This window comes from Cyprinodon variegatus, unplaced genomic scaffold (assembly GCF_000732505.1).
Source record: "Cyprinodon variegatus isolate N-32 unplaced genomic scaffold, C_variegatus-1.0 Scaffold790, whole genome shotgun sequence".
Lineage (NCBI taxonomy): Eukaryota > Metazoa > Chordata > Actinopteri > Cyprinodontiformes > Cyprinodontidae > Cyprinodon > Cyprinodon variegatus.
This window is the reverse complement of record NW_015151243.1, coordinates 580,177-607,500: the sequence shown is the minus strand read 5'-3', so window position 1 is coordinate 607,500 and position 27,324 is coordinate 580,177. Positions and strand designations below refer to the sequence as shown.

The 27,324-nt window shown below is 36.1% G+C and overlaps 1 protein-coding gene across 2 annotated transcripts in view; it reads left to right on the top strand.

Annotated features, from left to right (window-relative positions):
• LOC107098578 (A disintegrin and metalloproteinase with thrombospondin motifs 3-like) overlaps positions 1-27,324 on the top strand; it is a 232,713-nt gene that overhangs the window by 126,861 nt on the left and 78,528 nt on the right. For both annotated transcript variants that reach the window (XM_015396319.1, XM_015396318.1), the window contains exons 6-8: positions 8,417-8,522; positions 17,690-17,833; positions 19,816-19,948. In XM_015396319.1, the coding sequence (XP_015251805.1) occupies positions 8,417-8,522; positions 17,690-17,833; positions 19,816-19,948 (383 nt within the window). The remainder of the gene's footprint in view (positions 1-8,416; positions 8,523-17,689; positions 17,834-19,815; positions 19,949-27,324) is intronic.

Below are 27,324 nucleotides of genomic sequence, written 5' to 3'. Positions count from 1 at the left end.
GCACATAATCTTAACAATCTGAACAATTAATTTGATTAATCGTGATTAATCGGTTACTGTAAAAATTGTCTAATAATTTAGTAATTGATTAATCGTTACCTGGAGTTTAAAGACCGTAAAATATGCCTTTAGGTGACATAGCGACCCTCTTAGAGCAGTAATTATACCAAAATTGTAAAAAAAAAATATATATAAACATTTTGCATTTAAGATAAAAAAAAACCCCTTTTTCGTCTGTTGATATGCTCTATCCAGTACTCCTCAAGTGGAAAAGTTTTAGTTTCACCTGGTGCTTAGTATTCTATGAGAACCTTTTTGCAATCTGATTATTTATCGATTAATCAAAAAAATAATTGGCAAATTAAACGATTTGCTAAATAATCATTAGTTATGGCCCTAAGCTTAACACTGACTGGCAGCTGCTGTGTTTAATCAACACATTCTTTACTTTCTCAGGCATGTCATGATTTTACTTGCATGGTTTACGTTCTCTCACACAAAAGTACTGAGATCATAAAGTGCAAGTAGTTGTTTTTTTGTCTGTGTGTTACTGGAATACCATATTCTGGAATGTTTTTTTTTTTTTTTCTTTTTAAGTTTTTGCAGCACTAGTGGCTCATCGATAGTAGGCAGACAGGAAAGAGGGTATGAGAGAGGGGGAGAGACTTGTGGCAAAGGATCGCAGGCCGGATTCGAACCCGGGTCGGCCGCATCCAGGACTAAGGCCTCCATACATGGCTCTTGAACTCTAAACGCTGCGTCACCTACACAACCAGGAATGTTTAATTCTATTGCAATTTATATATTTTGTTTTTGTTAAACTGCTTGTAAAACATTATTTTTATTTTTTTGCTTAGTAACATGATGCAGCAGGATTTTTATATTCTCTATCATGTCAGCAGAAATGTTTGTAAAAAGACCAGTTAATCCAAATTTACACTATATTTCCAAAAGAATTTGCTCATTTGCCTTGACTCACAAATGAGCTTCAGTGATATGCCATTCCTAATCCATAGGGTTTAATATGACAACAGCATCAACTCTTCTGTAAAGGCTCTCTACAAGGTTTAGGAGTGTTTATGGGAATTTTTGAGAATTATTCCTAAAGCTCATTTGTGAGTTCACAGACTGATGCTAGGAAAGGAGACCTGGCTCTCTGTTTCTGTTCTAATTTCTCCCAAAGGTATTCTCCTGGATGAGGACTCTGTGCACGCTAGTCAAGTTAATCCTTACCAGACTATCCATCCCCTCCGTGCCTTTATGGACCTTGTTTTGTGCTCTGGGTAACAGTCATGTTGGAATAGAAAGGATCAGATCCAAACTGTTCCCACAAAGTTGTTACTGTGGAATTGTTCAAAATGTCTTGGTCTGCTGAAGCATTCAGGGTTCCTTTCACTGGAACTAAGAGGCCAAGCCCGGCTCCTAAAAAACTACCCCACACCATAACCCCCCTAACAACTTTACACTTGACACAATGCAATTAGATTTGTACCGTTCTTCTGGCATCCACCAAACCCATGCCTGGATGATGGAGAATCATGATGTGTGACTCCAGACAACATGTTCACCTGAGTGGCAGCATGCTTTACACCACCACATGCAAAGCATTACATCACGTTGCTTGGATGTTGCTACTCCACCATAGAAACCAATTGCACAAAGATATCACTGTCCTAGAGCAAACTTAAGGACCACATGAAGTTTTAACATTTACAGTGATTGACTGTGATGAAAGTTGGCGACCTCTTCAGTCTATTTTTTTTTACCCTCATATTTGAAGGATAAAGCATTAACATCTAATGCCTTAATTGACAGGGAGGGTGTTCCCAGTAAGAGAGAAACTGCACAGCCTCTGCTGCTGGTTTAGCAGTATAGCAGAGATTAAATGGTAAAATTTGTTCAGCTTTCGGTCTCTTGGCTAGTACCTTGTCTGGTTGTAAAAAGTCTATTAACAGATAGAAAATATTTTACGATTAATTAATGAAAAGCGATAGTTTTCCTTTTTGTTAACTTTCTTATTTTGTCAAAATACCTCTGCATACCTTGGTCTAGTTATTGGTATCCCTTTTATTTTCTTCTACTCCCCAAAATGTAAGTATGATGAATCACAACTGCCCATTCACATTTCTGGTTCTTTAGTAGAAAAATCGCCCCAGACCATCATTAACATGCTTGTCTGTAGATATGTTGTTCTCTCTTAAAAAGCTGCATTTACATATAATGCTTTTGAGGTACACACCTCTAAATATGTTCAGTTTTATTTATTTTTTCTTTATCTAGCCAGTCTATAGAGTATTTTGCCATGGAAAAAAAAAACATTGAATTACCTGGACCAGGTCTGACGTTGTTGAGGTAAATCTAACTAAATTGTGAAGATTTCACTTTTTACTACAGTTGAAAGGGGTAGCTGATGCAATACACTCATGTGAAAGAACTTTAAGGGATTAATTAGGAACTAACAGGAAAGAGCTCATTACTCTTTTACATCTGTGGTTTACATGAATTTTTTTCCAACAACAAGATCAGTATTAAATAAAGTTTGTTTAAATATTAGCTTGTGTTAATACAATACATTTATACTTATTTCTAATATATTAAAACACTTTTCCCTTATGAGTATTTAGGATTATGCAATGTTTCAAATTGATTTTTTATTGTCTCAGGATCCAAAAGTCCATGCAAAGAATTGATGCCTTACAACAGATTAAAAAGGTACCTCCTTCTGAGAAGTGTCTCGTTAATTCTGGACACTGAGTGTTGAAAATCAATATGTTAATAAAGTTGAAGCAAAAAATGGTCCAGTGCACCTTTGGTTACTTTTCTGAAGTAAATCTTCACCTTTTTTATTTCATTGTCTAATTTGTCACAGTTTTTGTAAACAGATTCAGAACTCAGCCATAAAGGTTTAAAATCTGATTTATTACAGTAACCTGGAAAAAAGCATCCCTAAAACGCAACCGCATTAAAGATTTACAAAAATAAAAGATGAGTGATCACCAAATTTAAACTTTCAAAAAAGTCAGATAAAATACTCAGCAGTGTGTTAAAATAATTAATCAAAACATTTGCATTCAGATATATGACTTTTTATAATTCATACTCTAAGCTTTAGTCTCAGTGTTGCTGGATAAGCTGTTAAACCTTTCTAAATTCAGCTGAATGTTTGTGGATCTTAGCATTATTAGAATCCATCTTGTACCACTCCTGCTTCAATGGTTCACACTGCAACATAACCGAAAAATGAATAAAAGGTGGAAAATTAAAGGCAGGACTTAACACTGCGGTTTTTGGGATTGCACATTTTAAGGGCATCACAGAAAGTCCCTTACAGGATACTCTTTGTCATTTTGTGTCATATTAGCATTCATCCATCTGTTGTCTTTACTTTTTGCTCATTAGTAATACATATTTAGATTCTTTAGTCCCATATTTAGTTTATGTTTTTGTTTTTCATGCATAAAATCCTAATGTGTTTAGTGTATTATTAACAATATTGATTGAGTTTTATAGTTGTGGGATTATTTCAATTGAATAAATTAAAATTAGATTATTTTAGACAAAATGTACTCCAGAATAATATCAGGCAAAGTTTTAATTTGCTGCTTATTAACTAATTTAGGAAATATTTTGTGTGAATGGAGTATTTCATCATTTATGGTAAAACATGCAGCAACCCAAGTTTTATGTGTTTATCACCTTTTTTTAACAGCAGATGGATTGCATAAGATGAGAAGGTTACTGTGTTTTGCAGCATTCATTCTGAGTTTGGTTTTATGATTGCTTCCACTGGCTTTAGATGGTTTCCTACCTCTTAAAGTTCAAGTTTTAAGCATCATTTACCCCCATCTTTCAGAATTATTAGTAGGCGATTGGATTTTATCGATTTTAATTATTCTCTTTAGAAGTATGGGCAATGTTCTTTTTGTTCTACTCATTAACTTGCATGCTTGATCCCGATTTTTAATGCTGGAGTTGGAGTTTCAGTTTTATTCATCTGTGGATTCTCTCAGCTCAGCACTCTATCCTTGTCTTCAAAATTAATGACCAGTTTACTCCTCCATTCCACAGGCAGAACCTTTGTTGGGGAATGTTGACTCATGCAAATAGTGTTGTGCTCTCGATAGCCTTAATAACAAATTTCAGGGTTATGGCAGGCTTATGAAATTCAGTTCTGTTTAGATCCATTCTGTTTCATTAACATAGAATCACAGCAGTGGCGATTTCTATTTGAATATCAGGGAGGATAAACCTCCCTTAAATTTTCTAAAGTTGTTTGTAAAGTACGGGTTTAAAAATGGGGTTAAACATATGCTAAAATGCGTCTGATTTCATGAGTATGTTGCACATTAATCACACTTTTATTCCACTCTTGGATGGGATCTCCCCTCCACTCTGGAGCAGCAGGAATGTCTGTCAGCCTCTATGAGAAATCCCTGTTGAGGTTTGAGCCTCGGCCTATTGAGGTACGCAACGAGAAGGTAGAGTCCTGATTGTATTACGTGCCAAAATACCTCACTTACAGTGAGGCTAAACCTCTTAAGGTGCATAAAAGATTCTGCGCTACATGCAAAGTCTATGGGGGGTGGCCTCAGGCAGCGTCTAGAGGTCCTGCAGCGCATCCGAGCGTTCGAGCTTCCCAGGATTCCCAATGAGGTCGAGAGGGAATAGTGATCATTCGGTCAGAACAGTCATCTTGGGCTGAATTCTTGCTGTGGTTTCTGGAGTTAATTATCTCAGAGCCCTTCACAACAGTTAGTTCCCCCCTCTGCAGTGATATGTTTTATGTCTTTCAGCATTTGTTAATGCAATACGTTACATTTGGATTTAATTAACACCACTGAGCTTCCCCTGTTTCAGAGAACAGCAGCAGCCACTGCATTACAGTTGATTTTAATTTACACTCTCTGTTCAAGATAAAAAGGTTAAAATTCATTGCTATGACATACAATAACATGCAGTTGATTATATGTAGAAGCCCCGTTTTTTGGAGCAATGCATTCACCCTAAGAGAGTAAGGTGTCAAAAATCTTCCAGTAGACCCATTATTTGTGGCAAGACAGACAGTGGTATCATTTAAAAGCATTTATTAAAAACACATATGATCTGAGTAGCAGCGGCTGGGGCGTCTATAACAGGAAATTTTTTAAAAGGAAACACAGGTTAGTTACCACGTAAATCCAACAGATGATATGAACTAACCTGGTTTAACAGTTAAGCCTGTGCCCTGAGAATGAGGAAGGATCCAGCCGGTGGGTCAAAGTGAGAACGAGAATAATCTGGCCTTGATAACTGGATGCAAGCCCATTAAATAGAGGCAGGAGCAGGTGGATCGGATGATGAGTGATTAGAAGTGGGGCAGACCTAGACAGGTGAATGGAGTCAGCAACAAAGCCAGTCATCAGTGCCAAGATCATGACATTTGGACTATTGTCATTTTTTTTGGGATGACTTCTTAATCTTTTGGGTAAGAGAAACAGATAAACACAGGTAACATCGATTAGGTTTTCTATGGTGGCCAATAGGTGAAAACTGACAATAAATGATAAAAGCTGCAAAAACATGATGAACTTGTAATAGTTAGGGTTAGGGTCACAGGTAATGGAAGTCAATGGAAAAGAACCTGCAAAGATACTGAGACATGTTTTTGTGTGTGTGTATAAAACTATGCTCTTATTCTGCAGTATTGTAAAACTGTGTGTTTAGAAATTAAACAATAACCACTCCTTTCTTTCTCAATCCTGCATTAACCCCTGCATTACAGCTTGACTTCCTGTTCTGATAAGGTTTGTTGTTGTTTTCTATATTTGAAAATAACAGAAAAGGAATGCTGTTAAAGTAAATACAGCAAAATCTCAGTTCACATTACTTTTTATTGTGAACTGAGATTTTTTTATTTTTTTTTTATTTTACACAATAAACACTGATTCCCAGTTAGGGAGGAGGAGAACCTAGCTAGACACCAGACATCAGTTTTTCTTGTTTCAGTTTGCTGCAGGCTCTTGTTGATAGTGTATTTTTTTTTACCTTATCCAATAATGCATGAGCTCCCATTTAGTATGACATTTAAGGAAAGTAATGCTAGATATAAGTTGTAAATCTAAAGCTGTCAAGTTTCTCTCCTCTGTGACAAGTGTCCTGCTGTGCATACCTGTCTCATTGTGCACTGATCATCTCACGTACCATCAGGGTCTGGATGCAAAAGTGACATGTAAACAGACATTGTACCCAGAATTAGAGAAATACACTCAGATCTGACCTACTTTATGAAAGTTATTCCTGCCCTGGTTTTCAGAAAGCTAGATCTTATGATGAAAAGATATCCAAGTCCTTTAAGGGTTTTAGAAAAAAAAAATATGTTGGCAAAGAAAAAACTAAAGTTTTAATACACAGTGGTACTGGATATTTTCAGTTCAACTCCACAAGGACACTGCAATGAAAAATAATGTAGATGATTGATTTATTTTTCCATCTTGCTAAAACAAATATGTACTTTCTTCCATAAACAGAAATAAATCCCACCACCTCTTCTTAAAACTGTAGTAGCAGAGCTATGGCCCTTTTCCCTACAGCTGGGTCTGGAGAACTTTAGAGTTTACTCAGTCTTAAAAACTCTAAACTTGACAGAAAATTTTGAATCTCGGTTTTCCTTTAAGATATGATGTAAAGGGTATATCACAATAATTCAGAACAGTGTCATGAAAACCATTGATCAAACAGACAAGGGAAGGAACAAAGCAAAGATGGAGAAGGAAAAAGAGCAACAAAACATTTTTAGGGAGTTTTCAGATAAGGTTGATGGACATACTCCTCTTCTGTTTGATGTTTATATAAAGCTTTAAGATTTTTTTTTTTTTTGCTGCTCTTGTTGAAAATAAAAATATTAATCTGACCCTACAGTTATTTCAAATTTTAAGCCCGTTAATAACCTACCTTCTTGGGTGCTGGAAAAGAAAAATATTTAGCCACCTGTAAACTTAATTAGATGAGGACAAAATGGTAGCATGGTGGCTTCTGTCCAGATTAACAACCCAACATTTAAAATCAGTTTTGCTCAAAGTTTTTTTTTTTTTCCAAGCAAAGGGTTCTGCCTTTTTTTTCCCAATTCCTGAAAAGACTTGCCTGCTCTCTCCAGCTCGGAGGGAGCCCCTGCCACAAGTGGAAGTGTTCAAATATTTGCATCCTTGCTCCGAGATGACGGAACTGGAGTCGGGGAAAGACCGACACAGAGTTGCAGCCATGCAGCGACTGCTGGGGTCTGATGTCACTCAGCCGAAGGGCAAACCTTTAGGTGGCCAGGCACTCCCATATGGTGCCTTACCGCTACTGAATTCCCCTTCAGTTGATAAATCTGAACTTTTATGTCAATTCACATCATATCAACCAATGAGACCTGGAGAGGCCAGTGGAGACAAAACATTTTTAATCAAAATTGAGAGTTAGAAAATTTTGACATATGATGAAGTAAAGAATGCTCTTTAGAGGTTTGTGGTTGTTCCCCCTGTTGTAGCTCAGGATCCGTTACTAGTGCTCCCTCTGTCCGGCTGCTTGCTCTGCTCTCCAGCTGTCCTCTATTAGCTCCAGAACGGTGCAACTTCAGCTGTTTCTCACCAGCTTGGGTTCTTCCTCCAACGCAGCTTCTTGCTCTGATCTCTCCAATCTCCACAATGCCACCTCACCTTACCTTTATTGTCCAGTTGATCCTATTCCAAAGTGAGATAATAGTTTTGGTTCCTCCTGCTTGACCTTTCAACAAGGAAGCAAGAGCATGGCACCTGACATTCATTTTTGCTTTGCTTCACCACCTTTAGTCTGGTTCCGAGTCCATCTTTGAATTTGTATAGTTGTTTATCGAACTCTCTGCTTTTATTTGAGCCTTTATAATTTTGTGTGTGTGTGTGTGTTTTTTTTTATTGAGCATCCATAGGGCATGCTCTAAAGCCTGTCATGGTAAAAATTCAAAAAAGCCACTTCTATTCTTTGGCTTGTGACAGTGAGTGAACAGTTTAATTTGGTTGTATATTTATTGTTTTTTGTTTTTGTTTTTTTTGTGTGTGTGTGTGTGTGTGTGTGATCATGTTTATTTCGCATCTAAATATGTATTAAAGTTTTCTGTATTTTACAAACGGTGCCTGCTGTACCTACTCACTATACCTACTAAAGCTCTTATACTTGAATTGATATTGGAACTTTTGGACCTCAAAAAGCCTTTTGTCTAAGGTCTGAAGGGTCCTAACTCTATCATGCATTGTTATATAATTAAAAAGTTCACTTGGAAATCCAAATATTGATTACTAATGATTTATTGCTTAAAAACATCCTAATATATGTTTGAAGATCTACTCAGAGGGAAACATGTTGGCATTAAAACCTGTCATCTGATCTAGATGCTTCTAATTTTCCTTAAACCTTTCCTTAGGTTACGCCCCGGTCACTGGAATGTGCCACCCGGTTCGGAGCTGCACCCTGAACCATGAAGATGGTTTCTCTTCTGCTTTTGTTGTGGCTCATGAGACCGGACACGTGTAAGTTTATCTAGACATTTCCGCCTTTTCAGGTTTGAATTTCCTACACACATTTACTCCCAACATTGAAGTAACACTGTGTTGTACTGCAGGGAGAATTATTGTTCCTATTTTTAAGGCACCCACTCTCTGGGGGGCTGATGTCCCTGATGTCTGGCTGTCAGATGACATGGGGGACCTTTGAACAGATGGGTCATGAGCTTTCTGAGAGAAAACAAAACTAATCAGAGACTGTTTACCATCATCCATCCTCTCTTCATTAAATCTGGTTATTGCATCAAGGCCATTTGATTTTGTCACCAGCTACTATTTAAAACCAAGCCAGATTCACTAAAATATAAAATACACTGGTAAAACTTTTGAACTTTGTGTTGTCAGGGTCAGTTTTGATACAGTCATAAGATAAAATACCAAATCACGATCACACAAGTGGTAGATTTTCCACAGCCAGTTTACCATTCAACCATTTTAGCTACAATTATAAGCCTCTCTCTGACTGTTTGAAAAAACAAAGAACACATCCAGGCACTTAAGGCCAGTTTGGTTTTGAGTTTGTGACTCCCAGTAAAAGCTTATCCAAGTTAAAACATTTAACAATACGATTGTGATGATTATGATTCAGCTGAACGAGATGAAGGGCTTTCTGAGGTGGAAGTTGATGTGGAGAAGGTCAGCGCGGCTACCACTAATGCATAAAAATCCAAAAGTCACAACATCTGGAGCCCAACACCTTTTGGTGTATATGCAGCTGCTGTGAATGTCATCATAATGACACTCAAAATATGTTTATTACTCTTCAACAAAGAATCAAAAACATAATGAAGGAAACACACCTGATAGACACAGTTGGAATGATGTTGTTGAGGAGAGTACACATCCAGCAGTAAGGCCACTAGCTGTATCAGGGATGTGTTGGGTAATTTGTTTCAGGAGCTCCAGTTTTTTGGAGGTTTTTACTTGGATTTTAAATTCTGCAAATCTCAGTTCAATAGAGAATCTGTTGGATGTGCTGAGCAAACAAATCTGATAAATAGATGCCTCTCCTTACAACATGCTGCTAACATAGTAGTAGTAGTAGTAGTTGCCCTTCGGAAGTAGGGCACCTTAATGGGTTTATAGGAATCTAGCTTTTAGACCAACACACTATAATGCAGGCGGCCATAATGTTATGCCAGATCTGGGCACTTTTGCTGTTCAGCCCCAAACTGAAACAACCTTATAGACAGTTAATAGTGAGAAGCTGAGAACTGAATTACAACAAAATGGTTAAATGGTTTAACACCAGCTGAATAATTCTCCTAAAGTGGGTCAGTGCAAAACAATTGTTATGCTTTTTTTCAGTCATAAATAATTTATGTTTGCAAAACAGATTTGCACCTTTTTGAGATGCAAAATATGGCTATAATCAAGGACTCTCTTCGGATAAACGGTTTTACTCTGTTAAATTCCCAGGTTGTATTTAGGGATTGAGTGTAGAGGTAATCTGAAAGCAGTTATTATATAGAGAAAGAAGCAGTAAAAGAAAAGGGAGAAAGTTATAACTGAATTAGTTTTCTCTGCTGTCTGTCTGGCTGGTCCAAAAGGAGACAGAGAGAGTCCTTCTGGACAGAGATGAGCATGTGGATGTCAGGATTTAGAAGATAAAGGATTATGATTTGGTTTAGAGTGTCCATGTGGGGCTGTCTCGGATGGCTTTGAGGGACATGCATGTTCCAAGAGTTACAGTTCAGCAGGTTGCATCACCATCTGGGGTGCAATCAGTCTTTCCATGAACAGGGTGCTATGAAGGGAGGAACACTATTTCAGCAGATGTTTGAAAGAGTAACTGAGCTGAATCATCCTGCTAAAATGCCCCAGTGTGTGTCACCAGATACGTAAATCTGTGTGCTTTTTGCTTTGCAGCTGATTCTCACTGGGCTTGTAAACACAGAGCTCTATCCTCTGGCATCAGTAATTTACTAAAGTAAGCCTGGGACTGAAGCTGCTCAGCATGCCTGGGATGAGTGACTCGAAGGGAGAATTCTCTGACATTTATTTGACGTCACCAGTAGAAACTCAGCTCTAGCAATTAAATAAAAAGAAAACCTTTCCACAGGGTTAGATGAGTATGTCATCTAGTTGACTCGATGAGATGATCTTGAACATTTTCACAGGAGGGATTTCAACACAAATACTACTGTTACACTGTTAGTAAAGTATATAAATCATCCTGCCCTTACTCTTTGTTCTCTCCCTCACATGTCCATGAACTCTCTAGAAACAGGAAAAAGCAGTAAATTGCTTGAGGAGACCCTTAACATTTCAGCAATGATTTGATTCAGAATCTGAATGGCGCTGTATCCTTATATGCTTGGGCCTTTACTCAGTGAACAAAATGTAAAAAGGTTTTCTTAGTCCTGTTTTAAGCCGATGTGAAATGTTTAAAAACTTTCAGGAAAGAGGTTTTAGGGAATCGCCTGGTTCATGATCTAGTTCTGTTTTGTTAGCTACATATTTTTTTATACTTTTTCACAGGTATGACAAACATTTGAGTATCAGAATTCTGTATCAGTAACATTGTAACGCCCACAAATGTAAAAATTCCTGCAAACGTAGCAGCTTTTAATGTAATAATCCCACAAGTGTAATACATTTCCAGCAAATGTAAGTTTACTTCAAAAGTAACATACGAGTTTACATTTTTTGGGAAGTATATAACTTCCTGCTAATGTAATGATGCAATAAATAATTATTGTTTTGGAACTGCATTTTCTTTCTTTGTTTTCAGTAACTATTACACATTATGAAAATAATTTATTTTTCAAAAATGAATGCTTCTTTATGAGGAGCGTTGTGCAAAGAAAACTAAGAAACAGACGTTCATATTTATCCTAATCAATACACATGTACTGTAGCAACTGTCATGTTTTGGATCCTAAACATCTAATTCGAACATTTGTTTAATAGATGCCTTATATTGGTCTTCAAGCTGCTTTTTCAACTCAAGTTCCTCATAATTTATTACTAACCTTTAGATGGAAATATAAAGAAATGTAACCAGCTTCTTTTAAAGTAGCGCTGGAGATAATAGTTTTAAAACAAGATATTATTATTTATCTAACCCAATCCGTCAACCATCTTTTTTCACCATTCAGTCTCGGGAAAATGAATGACAAATGACAGAAGTCACTTTTCAAAAATTTGCTTTTATCTTAATAATCCCCTCAGGGTGTTGATCTGACTTCAAAGCGCAACTTAAATCATTCTGCGTAACAATACGTTTGCAGGCTTTGGCATTCCAAATATTAAAAATACGAAACACAAATTACTTATGGAAAGAGCTGGTTTGTCTGGTTTTATTACACTTCTAAAAAAAAAAAAAAGGGGGCAGATCAATCTCACTCAGAACTACAGAACCCCCCTCCAAAAGGAAAAAAAGAAATTATTTTACCCAAATCAAAAAATTGTTTTTCTTGACATATACTACAAACAATTTATGCACATTTTACACAAATAAGAAAAAAAAAAATAAATAAATATATATATATAGTATGTTAAATGACTGACCCTTTCAGGTTTTCAGCACCATGGAGAGCGTAGTCTTAAAGTCACCAGCAACCTGGACAATAAGTGATTTGCTGTGTTGTTCTTCTGCGTCTTTTCAGCAAGCACTTTTTACAGCACTTCTTGTTGTCTTGGACCTGCAAAGATGCAGCATGTATTAACTACAGTTCTTATTTTATATATCAAGTTTAATTGTCTAACTGTTAGCTGTAATGCTTTCTTTATTTAATTCTAAGAGAAAAATATTTTTTTCTTTGTTTTTAAAGCACAGGTTGCAGTTATTCTGATAGCTCATGCTTTGAAAATTTTTTAAACTGTCTTGGTATTCCTCTTGGTATTCATCTTATACTAGAGAGGGATCAAAAAATGAAGTGAAATAAGTAAAAGACCAACATTTGGGCTTTTATGGGACAGTTATTCCTCAAATTAAAGTGTCTCAGAAATAGAAGTTGACAGCTGTGAAATATTGACTAGGATTAACACTAAACACTTGTTTTGTGATCTTTTATTTCTTAATGTTTCACATATTTATGTTATTATTAAAAAAATCTGTTATGGTATCATTTAAAAAAGGTTTTTGTAATAGCCACCTAAAAAAAATGTATTGATCTTCTACATTCTAAAGCAAAAATTTCGCAAAATGTGTTCTTAGATTGTATGTTTTATAATGATTTTATAGATAACTACACAGTGATACCAAATTTCTGGCCCAACTTCCAACAAGGTGCCTGAAGAGGTTCAATGAACTAGTAAGGGAAAAACTTTACTTGAAGGGCAGGTACACACTATTTGAGAATGTGTTTTGGTTTGGACCCTGAAGTAGACTATGACACAGTGCAATTGTAATAAGGTTTTGACTAATTTGGAAGCCAAAACTTAATTCATCATGACAAAATTATGCATATTTTTCTTTATTTTCAAGCAGATTTGATACATTATTGAAAGCTTTGACAATTTATCCTTGCAAATTGCACAATATTCTGAGTAAATTCAGCTAAAAATAGGATAGCTATTTACAGCGATGGAGCCCCAAGGGAAAAAATAAATAAATCCTAAGGAAATTACTGACTACTGCAATTAAGTATTCAAGTATCCAAGCTCAAAGGAAAGGAATGAAATAGAGTAAAACAAGGTATACAATGCAAATTAAAGGTTGTAACGTAAAACAAAAACTCAAAGAATTTGATGTTTTGAGACTGTTAAACATTTTTAATCAGATGACATCTTGCCGAAGAGATCTTTGGATTTGATACTTTTTTCTTCTTCCTATTAGGTTAAGGAGTGCAAGCTCCAAGTATTACACAGACAACCCGAATTAATTAAATGAATATGTGGACTTTATTTCAGAGTCCTTAAAAGGCTTCGGTTATGCACCCAGTGACATGTAATCATGTTTTGCACAGTTTTCTCTTAGTGGCAGTAAACAACTTCCCCTGGTTTCAGGAAACTCTTCCTTGTAATTTGACTCCTACACTGATGCCCTCCGTGACTAAGAAGACAGAACTAAGAAACAGTCTCACCTTAGGGTGATTAACCAGGTTCCTCATTGGTGAAGTTTATTTTACTCGACTTATTTAAAATGTTATGCTTCTGAAGAGGGAAATATTTATATTTTTCCCTGGGGTTGTTGTTCATTTAATACAGTCTTTAATCACTAAGACACAGCTCTCCTTTCTGGGTAACTATCTAAAATTACATTAATTAAGACAACAATGAGAACACTAAATTATCATTGGACCTAGCTCATCTAAAAACTACACTGTATGTTCCTCCAGGTCACATCGGTAAGTGCAGATTTGTATAACCAAAAAGGTGTTTTTAAAGAACCCGTTATTTTCTAGGAATCACATATTCTTTATTATGTGTCTTCTGATCCTTGCAAACTCTGAAAAAACTCAGTGAGCCACTTGGAGTATCAAACTGATTGAACTGCACCAGCTGTTCTGAAGTTGAATTTTCAGATAAAAAAAAAAAAATCAAGGATATTTATTTTTACTCTATGGTGGGCGTATAGTGGAGTAGTTGGGATCTTTTTATCTGTAGGCAACATTCAGTGTTATCTGTGAGGAAATTCCCAGAGGAACGCTAATTTGGAAATAACTAAGAACCATATTACAGTACATTAAAACCAGTTTACAATTGCTTTTACAGTTTAAGCTACATTGCAGCAAATCTAGAAAACATATTTGACCATGGATAATTAACGATGCTGATCGTTAGTATTTGTTGAACAGATTTTTAAGTGCTGCTTTACGGGCTGATATGACGCTCTTGACTCAAGGTTTTTGTGCCTCCACAAAGGTTTTTTGTCTTTATCTTCAATTAAACCCCATGGCTGTACTCGTAAATTATACAGAATACTTAATAACAACTAGTTAACAATTAATTAATGGATTTTAACATCTAAAAGCTGTTTTTGACACTATAAGTCCAGTTTATCGCAAATAAAATTACTATATTAATAAATTATGTAAGACAAACAGTAATGCATTCATTACTAAAAAACAGTCATCAAATAAGGGCAGGGCTCGCACTGGTTTATCATCATTTAAGCCAAGAAAAAGTTGCTCTAAAAATGTCACATTGCAAGTTAACCAGCAGCTTTTATCTTACATACCCCAAACTGCAGAACTCTTTCTGGACAGGGAGGTTGCTACTCTGTCCTCTCTTACCATACAGTATATGGTTCTGCTTGTAATAATGTTTTAAAATGCTCAAGCTAATTATCTGTTAAGTTCACTTTTTTTTTTATTGCTGTTCTACTTTATTTACAGCCCTGTTTTAGGTTACTGTTTTAGTTTTATAACACTGATGCTGTTCGTGTCATGCAATGATGTCGTGTGATGCTACCAGCAATAAAACACAGTGGGTTGTTGGTCTTGCTTCATAACTTGTTTGTCATTCTGTAGCACTTTACAGTCCTAGACATAATTGAAATTGTTGCATGAACAGCACGCAGGAAACAGCACCACTGTGCTTGGGTAACATTAAGTAATGAATCTGATTCTGGCCAGCTGGTAACCATTTTATGGTCAAGAAAAGTGTTGCATTTATATTCAAAGGGCCTGATTGTGGAACAGTATGTGTTCCAGTGTTGGCAACACATACTGTTTGATTCAATTTTGAAGGTAGCATCGATATAACAGCTTACTGTTAAACAGTAAGTAATACAGTATGCATCATTAGTATGGATCCATACCATCCACACTTGCTTATGATACTGTATTAGAATACACTGTAGGCTGTAACACAGTGGTTTTCAAACTCAGTCCTGAGGAGCAACTGCCCTTATGTATTAGGTATTTCCCTGCCTCCACACACCTGACCTAAATAAATGGGTGGTTAGCAGACCCCTAAAGCCCTGTGGTGGCTACTGAGGAGGGAGTGCAGACATTCGATGCCTGTTTGATACAGGTATGCTGGAGCAGAGAGACATCAAATGCATGCAGGATATAGAGTCCTGAGGAACGTATTGGAAAAAGAACAACAACACTTCTTTAATACATCAGTATTTTATGATTTTTTCTTCAGAATTTTCTATAGAGTTCTGGCTTCTGCCTGGTTTCAATTGTTGTTCAATATGTAAGATACAAATGTAAATGTAATATTGAACAAACATAGAAAAAAACAAAAACTAACAAACCAACAAACAAAATTGGCTAATAATTATTAAGAGGGCTGCTCTCTGATGCAGTGGGCAGCTCAGTGGCACAGTGGGTAGCACTGCTGCCCTGCAGCAAGAGGGTTCCGGGTTCTATTTCCGGCCTGGGGTTTTCTGAGCGGAGTTTGCATGTTCTCCTTGAACATTCGTGGGTTCTCTCCAGAACCCACAAATGCATGAATAGCTCCCACAGTCCAAAAACATGACTGTCAGGTTAATTGGCTTGTCTAAATTACTTTATGCCTAAATAGTAGTGAATCAATGTATTCTATTTAGGTGAAAAATGGGGAAAATGCATGCAAGGTGCAATAAACAAATGTAGGCTAATAACTTGCAAGAATGTAAATCTACTTCCACCCCTGGTAAAGACACAACCATTTGCTTATTGTTTTCTGGAGTAGGTTCTTAGTAACTGAAACAACCTTTCTCACTGCACCTTGTTTGTGAGGACATTTGTGAGCATCCAATCTTCACAAGTGTGTTGCAAGTTCAAAGGGAGTTCTGTTGGACATGTGCAATACATTTAGACCAAGTCTTTGATTTCAAAGGTCATCCAAAAGACCAAGAGGCATACTGTGATGATTGAGAGGATACAATCCGGACTGTTGTAATAATAGATCTAAATGTCAGTTTACTTATAAAAAGGTTGGGTGGACAGAGCCCCTCAGGGAGAGTTTCATATCAAATATTTCACCCTTGCTTCATGTTAGTTCTTCAAACAACATCATATAATTTGGTTAACAGTTTAATTTATCTTAGCTTTTGAACCAACAATCATCAACATCCCTAAGTAATGTTATTAACCAAGTTGATTCATGGTCAGAGTTCCTGTAAGGTAGCAGCTGATAATTTACTAATTTCTAATCTTAGTTATTTCATATATAGTTAGTTATACAGATCTAGTTTTTACTGATACCTTTTTCTACGTCTCTTCGACAGCTGACTGCACCTGTTTACATCAGATTTCTGCATATTCCACTTTTCTTTTGTGTCCACCACAAACAAACCTAATCTAGATAATTATTTGCAATTAAACAACTCAATGTACAACATATTTATAAAATACAGCAGGGTGAAAGCATAAAGGGATAAAGGTTGCATTTTTGAACACAAAATAGGAAGAAACAAGTGCTGTAGATACATAAAAAAAAAAAATAACAGGAAAACACAGAAAAATATATTGCAGCTTCAAAAGGGCATGTAGATACTTAATCAAAATTATTAATTAAAGACAATAAAAAGAATAATTTAAAAGTTTATGCTTAAAAATTATATACAGATAAAATAATGAGTTTGATAGCAAGGTCAAAAGTTGCTTTTATAATATTAATACTGCATTACTAACTCTGTTGACTGATTCCAAGTTACTTGCCTCACTCTGCTAATCAGTAGTCAGTGCTGATCACTTGCCATTTAATGTTTCACATATGTCATATTTTCTGCTGCCAGCTCTTCCATGTTCCCTTTATGTGTACCTAACACTGTGCTGCCAAACGATGTTATCTTGTCAATAAATCAGAAAGAGAAAAACAAAAATGTGTTTGACTACAGTGGTTTAGGGGCCTTTCTCTATCTTGAATATCTATAGTGTTTAGTTTGCTAATTGCCTCACGTTTTTATCTCAAAATAAGTAAAAGAGCTGCCAAAGTTAAAAGAAGCAGTCAAAAGACCCTAAAGAGGTCTAAAAATGTATCAGTCAAAACCCCTGACTACCAGGTCTGACTTAGAGCAAAATATAAAGAAATTACTTGATATTTTTGCAGTTTGAAACAAAGTCAACATAAAACCTGGTGTGAGATTTTTCACAAAAAACAAATTTGCAGATATATCTTAGTGCAATCAGTCTCTCCTGAATCCTAAATGACAGATCCCCTCTATCTCACCTCAAGGCAGTGATGTAAAAGCAGTTATTTTGTAAAATTCATCCTGTATTTCTGACCTTCTTCTCCACTGCTGGTTGCAGGCTGGGCATGGAACATGATGGCCAAGGAAACCGCTGTGGGGATGAGACCGCCATGGGTAGCGTGATGGCCCCTCTGGTGCAGGCAGCCTTCCATCGATACCATTGGTCCATGTGCAGCGGACAGGAGCTCAAGAGATACATCCAGTGAGTTTATGCTTGGGGCAAATGGTTGTCAGTTGATTCTAAAAAAATACTTAACTCCTTTGTCTCTTTTAGACTCAAAAAGTTGATATACCATTCTACAGTGTCCACAGCACAAGAAATATTTACTTAAGTAAAAAAAAAAACATCAGTATATCTGGCTTTTTTTGTGAATAGAAAAGAATATGGCAGCTGAAAAAAATTTAACCAGCCTAAATGCTGCATTAAATGTTTCCTTTACTCTGTTTAGTGGAACATTTCTTAAAAATTTTACCAAGATGCAGTTATTCAACAGCTATGAATGTTTGTTTGTGTAATGAATCATAACTGATATTTCTATGCTGTTTCGTGTCTCTTTCATGCTGCCACCGTGTTTGACATTTCATTTACCCCATTTACACTAGCCGTTTGAAACCGTGCCAAGAACGGTAAAAGGATTTAAAAACCGTAAAAGGATTTTGTACTACTTCATATTTGTGTTGCTCTTTCTGATAGATGTCCACAAGTTATCTTGGATGAATAAAAAAATGTTTTTTCTTATTAAAAAAGTTTACCTTGTAAACCTTGTAAAACTATAACATGCAATCTAAAATGATTCAAAAGATAACATGTAAACATCCCTTGTTGTTGTATTGTTGTGGTATTATTTTAAGTTGATGAAACATTTTAAATGAGTGGCTTTAAAAATGCATAGATTTGAAAATACCTTTAAAGACGGTCCTCAATGAAAATGTCAATTTAAGAGAATAGAAAATAAATAGCTGGAGGGACAGATGAGGAGGAAAAAGAAAACTAAATGTAAATTTGCTGTCCCTTTAAAATGTGTCAGCATATTAAGTGTGCCCAAACTTTAACATTATCTCCCCACATTGCTCAAAACAAGCAATAAGAACCACAACCCTACATATGCTCCTGAATACAAATACTCTGACTGTTGAGATGAAACTTTTTCTAAATTGTGCTCAGTTTACAAGTTTTATTTGTCTCACTCTTTAACTCTGAACATCAAAACATAACATTAGATAACAGTGACAGTAGGCAATCCATCACAATGTAGTGCTGAGCTGTTTCTGATCAAACTTAAGCTCCTTTCACACAATAAAGGCACAAAAAGGTGACATTCTTTGCCTCTAGTTTTGGAGCTGGTGATACAGTACATCATACATGATTTGACTTGGGGATGGGTAAAATCTTGGAAAACCAAAAAGCTTTGCCCCCTGAATAGATTAGCTGTCAACGTAAGTGGCTTTCCAACTGTAGGCTGTGATGGAGCGATGATATATATCAAGATCACATTGCAGTAGTAACATTTATGAGGTCACAGCAGCCATTATGGATTTTGAGTCCAACTTTGGTGTGACTACTCTACATTTAAGAGCAGAAAATCCATATTTTTGGACTTTCTGTTAGCTTTAGACATTCATATAAATTGATAAACTATATAATGATAATATAAGGAACTCTATTACTTCTGTAAGTTTGCAGCATTAATTCCTACTCCTTTGTTTCCCCAGTCATCCTTCATATCTATATCTATGTCTATAATCCCCATTTTTATCTTTCTTCCCTCTCATCTAAAACGCCTATCAATCTCTCTTTCTACTCTTTATTTATAAAAATTCTTCATTTGCACAATTTAAAGCCTCTAGCTCACAAAGTAGCCTACAGGATCATGGATGCAGTCAAACTCTTCCATTTTGCAAAGCGATGGCTCATGTTCCTCTTTATATTTATATAAACTTCCCATTACATATTTTCAGAATATATACTTCTTTGTAAATGAAATTTTAAAAGCTCCAATAGTTTCAGAGTGCTGTAGCAAGCTAGGATAATACGAAGCTGTGCTATATTGAAAAATAACCCAGTTTATGTAACAACAAAATGATGAAGAACATCGTCCTTCATTTTTCACTATTATCTCTGTTTTTTTGTTGTGCTGTTCTGTTTATCCTACTGAACCAGGACTGTGTCTAATTTCTTGGCAGCACTTATGACTGTTTGCTGGATGATCCTTTTAAGCACGACTGGCCGCAGCTACCTGAGCTCCCTGGTATCAACTACTCCATGGATGAGCAGTGTCGGTTTGACTTTGGAGTAGGCTATAAGATCTGCACCTCGGTGAGTAGATTCCTGAAGCTGTTCATTTACTCAATACCCACAGAATGTATTTATTGACCCAAAAATATATATGCCATGGAGAGTGGCATTGTCAAGACAGAAACAGAAGAGATGGAATCCGTTGGGGATTCAGTATATGTCACTGTGCTAAAATAAATTTGATAGTATCCTCTTCAGACCTTTTTTCCACTATTTAGGAATGACAGCAGAGACACTCTGGTGTCCACCTGTTCCAGAAAAACCTGTAGGTAGATTTGAGATGACAGCCTTCAGAGATTGTGACATTTATATGAGAAAACTCAGGAGTAGAATCCGAAGCCTTAGCAGCCAACTCAAATAGCCATTGCCGTATTTCACCTGCCTTCCCACTATTCAAACACAACGCATTATGTTGCTGTTTGCTGTCATCACAATGTTTACGCCGCCTGGATGAGGATGCTCATTAGGATAGTGATGTAATATAAAAGAAATATTTTCCTCCATTTAGAGTAAATGTTTTTCTTAAGTATTTCTAATAGGATTTGACAAGGGGACCGGTGCCTATCCCAAGCAATCATTGGGTGAGGAGAGGGTTACAGCCTTGACAGGTTGACAGCCATCACAGGGACACACAGGACCATTTATTTCATTTCTGTTTTGCTGCTATGGGATGAACTCGTATTACATGGAGGGAATCTATGCATGCACAGGGAAAAGATGCAGAACCCATGTTAAAAGAAAGACCAAACAGCTGGTATCCAACCTAGGATAATTTTGTAAGGAATTGTACTACCAACTGCTGCAACCTTCAGCCCACATGCAGATAAAAAGCAGCCTTTCCCTAACCAAAACACATTAACTTATTTATAAATGTGTATTGCCTAAAAATACTAACAATAAAAGTAAAAACCTTATGATAAGATTTTGCAGTTATTTTTAGTTTTAAGTGATGCAAACATGTGCTAGTGCTTTTTTAGACTCAGTTCTTGTCATTTTAGCTCCTACAAGCACCTAATCCTAGCTAAGGGAAGAATTCATTGTATAAAGAGCTGGAGTGCACCATGTTTAAAAATAGCTTGAAGCTCATTTGTGATTTTTCTAATTTCAAATTTTTTAACTGTATTAATGAATAAAGTACAACCACAGAGCTAGTTCAGTTTATAAAAAAGTAAACAGTACTGTAAAGATCATTATCATTGATGATGCGTGAGCTTATTAAAAGCAAAACAGTTACAAAAAAATTTTTTTTTTTTACTCTAGTCCAACTTGGAAGAATTTTTTTCAGGTTCTGAGAATAATAATAATGTTTTACAAGTTTGTTAATAAGAAATTGGGTCAAATAGTAGGATTTTAAGAGTAATTTAAAATAGTTGAACGGGGGAAAAAACAGAAAACGCATTTAAACTGAATGATCAAGTTCTATGGGGAACTATTTTAATGACACTGTGCATTTTGTTTTTTGTTTTTCTTGGCTGCTCAGTGCTGCAGTGGTTTGCACTGCTGCCTTGCAGCAAGAAGGTTCCAGGGTCGATTGCCGGCCTGGGGTCTTTCTGCACGTAGACTTTGCATGTCTCACTGTGCATTAGTGGGTTCTCTCAGGGTACTCTGGCTTCCTCCCACAGTCCAGAATCATGACTGTTAAGTTAATTGACTTCTCTAAATTCTCCTTAGCTGTGAGTATTTGTGTGAATGGTTGTTTGTCCTTTTAGTGTCTGTGTTGCCCTGAGATACACTGGCGACCTGTCCAGGGTGTACCCCTCCTCTCACCCGTAGACAACTGGAGATAGGCACCAGCTACCCTTGTGACCCCAGCAGGGATAAACGGTGACAGAAAATGGATGGGTGTGCAGTTTTTCAGGGTTGCAATACTTGTCTCAAAATTGCCTAACTGTCAAAGTGCACAATGTTATTATAGCTTTATTTTCCTGTTATCCTTTAAATACACAATTTATACTAAAATAAGCAATGTTAGCTTTTTATAAATCTACTTTTTATGCAAAAAACGGTTCAGCTGATTACAGTATATGATCTGAACAATCCATGATTTATCATGTGAAATTTCTGATTTTTTGTGTTCAGGGACATTGTCAAGCAGTGCATTAGTTAACAAGAGAGATCTCTGACAGAGACTTTATGCTAAATCACTGAATGTAAAATTCATTAGTTATCTTACAAGGTTCAAATACAGAAAACTCATTTAGTATGCTAAGGCATTCATTTTACGTCATGGAATCTTATCTTCTCCTGTATATGTGGCTTTGATTTCGCATTTGTGCTTTTAGTGAATGCTGATGATGATTCATCTTGTCCTCCAGCACAGTGAGCCATACCGACATAAAGGACTGCTGGCAGCCAATCAGGGCTGTTCTACCTCTAACAGGATGTCACAGTCTTGAATGTCCTGTCCAGTTTTCCTCACAGTCATCTCTAAATGTGCCATAGCATCCTGCTGTCTTGTTTTTTGGATTTATTGATAATAAATGTATTTTCTCAAAAAGAACAAAACCACCAGAATTCAGGCGCTCCTGTTTGTATCTCAGCAAAGCAAAACAAAACAAAACAACAGCTTTCGTAATTGGCGTTATGGGACCTTTTCTGTGATGCACAGTAAATTTCATTCTTTTATGCATTAAAAGGTTTTTTTTTTCTTCCCTCTTTGGGCAATAGTTGCTTGTGCTTCTGCAAACAAAAGGCTATTCACACAACAATTGACTGAGATTGACAAAGAGGGGGGAGGCAGAATGAGCAGACATGTATTTTTCTGAGTGTCTCATTAATCCCTGCTGGATCTGGATGCTGGTACTGTAGGTTGTAATTGTTTCTGCCAAGTGCTTAGAAGTGTGTTGAACAAAGGAAATGGTTTTTAATATTGCCATCTAAAAAATAGGTTGCTTAAAATTACTGAATCTAAACATTGACTGTTTAAGAATAATGAGCTGGTCTCTCTTAAAGTACCATTAATCTTCTTTTCTGATGGCAGAAATGGTATTTATTTCAATATTATAGAGTATTGTAGGGTGAGTCCGTTATCACGCTCTTCCTGTGATGAAGGATACGTTTCTATAATTCAAGAATCAGATATACGTCAGTACTTATATTGAAGAATAATCTAACAAAAAAGAACAAACAATGTAAAAACTGTCTCTCAATGCCTACTTTATGTTTTCACCTTTATCTCACTAGGTCGGAGGCCCTGCCTCATCCTTGTCTTCAGGACCGTTTGTTCTTCATATAAGATCTTTAAATTGTTCCTTGGAGATTATTGCTTATATTGACATGAAGGCATCATGTACTTATTTCAAATCTTCCCCTCTGTGATGGGAATCTTCTGCTCCATCAAACCTGATAGGTACTTTATTAGATTGGGATGTGGGGAGTTTGGAGGCCACTAAAACTACAGAAGGTGTTACCGGATGAAAGAATGCAGTGGTCACCAACTAGCCTTAGTAGACAATGATTTGAAACAATGTTCAGTCAGTGTAAAGTGGACTTGAGAGAACCAAAGATCTTTAGGGAAATATTACCCCAAAAGATAAACCGCAGGGCTAGTAAGAACTATACATCTACTATACATAACTAAGGGTAACGAAGTGCGCTAAAATGCAAATAAAGTAAAAAAGTAAAGTAAATAAAGTCTCTTAGAGGAGTACAACACCTGAGGACACTGATATCAAAATCAAAACAGATTACGGAAATTTTCACACTGGATCTCAAGGAACCTAGATTTTGTGCCATTCCACTTTTCTTCCACTCTTGGACCTGGATTTCCAAAAATACGTAGGTAACTTTGACCAGAAAAATAAATCTACAGCACTTATAAACAGTGCAGCTCGCTCAGGGACCCAGAGTGAAAGTCTGAGTTTCTGTCCAGCGATCTTTTGGTGTCTCTCTAGTCTGGCTTTTGAAGCTCACACTGGGGCTGCGCTCCAAGCCCCATATCTCTTCTCCAAAAGCTTCAAACTTCTTTGTTTCTTAACCCTCTGAAGGATTCTTTTGTCTTGTTTGTTTGTGCACCTTTTTCTGCAGAAGTTTTTCATTCTGCTTACTTTCTATTGTAAAAATATTTGGACAGCCAACCTCTTTTGATTTCATCTTTTGGGGATTATTTTAGCTACCTTTAAGGAAATAGTCAGCAGTTTTCACTTGACTGCACTGGTCATAGCCTATTTGATCAAACACCTTTTTTCATTTGCTTTAATGTCCCATCTATTTTCTTTTTTATAAACTCTTGGGATTTAATTGACTGAATGCCTCAGAGATAAATTATAGAAAATGTGTCACTATATGTAACTTATCTATGTTAAATTTTAGTTTTCAATTTTATTCTACTTAACTAGACGGCACCCATAAAAAGCATTATTCATAAGCTTGCAAAGCAGTTTGATGTAAATGACCATGATCCATACTTTAGGTGGATCTATAATGAATTAACTTACTTATTGAGGATAACTTGTTTAACAGCTGTATTTTATTTCAATTTAATTTCATTTAGCATATCAGATATTATATCTGATAGATACAAAGCAATAAAATTCAAATTCGGGAAATGTACTTTTGTTCAAAATGATATCCTGCAGATAATGAATAAATGATTAACTAGAACTGGAGTTGTAGTTAATTGTTTAACTTATTAAAAATCGGAGGCGAAATCAATTTAGTGTTCTTAGTTGAATAATTGTAGCTCTAATTTGTTTACTTACCAGGGTTTATGCCTTTCACCTCTGGATGGTTCCTGGACCAGCTGTTAAAAATCCAGATATTCCCACCAATTTAGTGGCCTAGGCTAGGTTATCGGCAGAGCTATTAATTATCAATCAAAGAACAATTTATCTCTGTTTATTCAAACTATTACCAAAAGAGGGTGGATCTGGCCTGAGTGATAAACCATTCGTATATGAATTACAAATAACTGCAAGTTAAACAATGACGTCTTTATTCTAAAAATTCTGGATTACAGAAATCTAACATCTATGCAAAACACTACATGCTATTAGAAAAATAAACACGAGGTAGACTAAGTGACTAGTTTTGAAAGAAAAAGAATAAAACCATAAGAGTCCATTTAACTGGCTTCTAAAATTATCCAAGATAGGTCAGATATTAGTACATTCAATAATGTCCGTTTGGAATAGCAGCAGACATAATAATAACAATAGTGCAATTAAAACACCGTAAATACATTCAGCTTAACTGGTAAATGGTTAAAAATGCATTAACGACACCAGCATGTTATAACCAATCTCAAACAGCAACAGCAGAAGCTCGTTCAGCAAACAGGAGGGGCAGGGCAATGTGTGTGTGTTTGTGTAATCCCCCTTTTCATATGATGAAAGGGAGGAAGCACCATGTAACAATACAGTAGATGGTTCTCCACCATGTGGCGACACGCAGTTAAATGTGAATCATTTCCTATAAACTAACCTTAAAGCAGAAAGAGAAGGAAAGCTGGATAGAAAGAAAGGAAGAAAGAAATATCACTTACAGCTATTCACATCACCCTTATTTCAACATTATAACCAGAACAGATGAAACATCAGCATTAGTTTGAGATTTCACTCTTATCTGCCTGTCTTCGCTCAAGCGCGGCACCTCATTAAAGCATCGGATAGAAAAGTGGATGGGTTTTCTTTTGATTCATCTTGCAGTCCGGGGAAGAAAGCAGGGAGGAAAGTGGGGGACGCGCGGTTCGGCCTCAGCTCGGTGCGGGTCTGTCTCACCGGGGTCCGTTCTCTGAAAATTTTAGATCAGTCTGATGCTACAGCAGATCAGCTTGATGGGCTTTTAGCAAATAATGAAATAGAAACACAATGTATTGACAAAACAAGCTGTTTAACTACTGTACAACTCTACTGTTTATGTCAATTGATGAAAGATACTTGAGAAAAAAGTGCGAGCGTAATATTATGCAATCTGATTATTTTAGATCATTAAAAGAGATTTATCTTGTTTTGTGACCCACTTTATGGCCCTGACCCATTGCTCATGAACCTCTAATTAAGAGAGTTCACCATTAAAGACGTCTTAGGTTTAGTTAGTCCAGTAGAGTTGCATTGTGTCCTTTAAAGAGCCGCTTCTGAATCCCTTTAATCTACCTTTTAATCTGCTCTGATCCCTTGAGGAAGATATTGCCTCAATAACTGTAGATAATCTTATGATTAAAATGTTAGCTGTAAAGGCCGCTTCATCTACCGTTACTCCTCCATGGGTTCCTGTAGATAGATACAAAAAAGGTTTTAATGAAATTAGGTTTATTTAATTATTTTAAACTTTAGAACCCTTTTTAAATCATTTCAGAAATAAACAAAACCTCTTTGGAAAAAAATTTGCTCTAAATTGACACTGCTTCTTACTAACTGTCCAACTAAAGTCAAATCACTGACCAGTGGATTCATGTACTTTATTTACTTATACTTTTCCAACCATCTATTTTTGGTTTAAGCCATTCTCTGTTTTCTCATCTGAAGCTTGATGAGAAAACTCACATCATGATTTTTGACTGGTTCTCTACATTTCAAACATCTTGGTTTTGTTAAAGAAGCTCTCTGTTCACTTTAGTATTGATTTTATTTTTTTAACCTGTTTTCTAGCCCTTACAGTATTTACCTTGTTTGTTCCATTTAGATCAATATGTTTCTCAGTAAACATGGAGAAGGAGTCATTAAACCTTGATGTTAAAAACAGAGAACTACATAAAGAATTACCTTTAAGAGTTGTTGGTATTAAAATACTTGACGCAAACTCGTTCAAAGTGAAAGATGATGTTCACTTTGCAGCAGATAATCTTTATTTTGGTGCTGAAAACCTGTAACCAGACTTGTTTATTCTTGTTTATTCTTAAAATGTTTACAGTCTGTTAAATGTTGTCCTTAAAAGTTGTCCTAAATTTATAATCCATATATTTAACAATGGATCTCTTTTTTTATGACCTTCTCAGTCAGTGCTCCTCTTTTGATTTGTATGGTGGTAAAGAATATAAGTTTTGAAGCATTTCAAATAAACTGGCTTTAACAAAAAATAAAAAACCCAAGTCCTCCTAAGTGGAATGTGTGCAATATCTCGATAGAAATGGGAGATTAAGGTTTAAATGTGTTGTGACAATTCACATAACTTGTAGAAAGTACTTGATGGAAACTGAAGGAATAACATCTCTGCTTGCAGTGTTAGGTAAGAAAATGTGTTTTTAAAAGCATTTGATGGTTTATGCACCACCATCTTACCTCCCAAATCATCTGCTTCTAAACTCTGTTGTTAATTTTATATTAATATTTTAATACCAATTAACTTCTTTTTATCCCCTAAACGACTGAAACAAGTTTTTATGAAAATAATCCACAATATTGTTTGTGTTTTGTATATACCGGAAAGAAGAACACTAACATAATGGAATATTTATAACA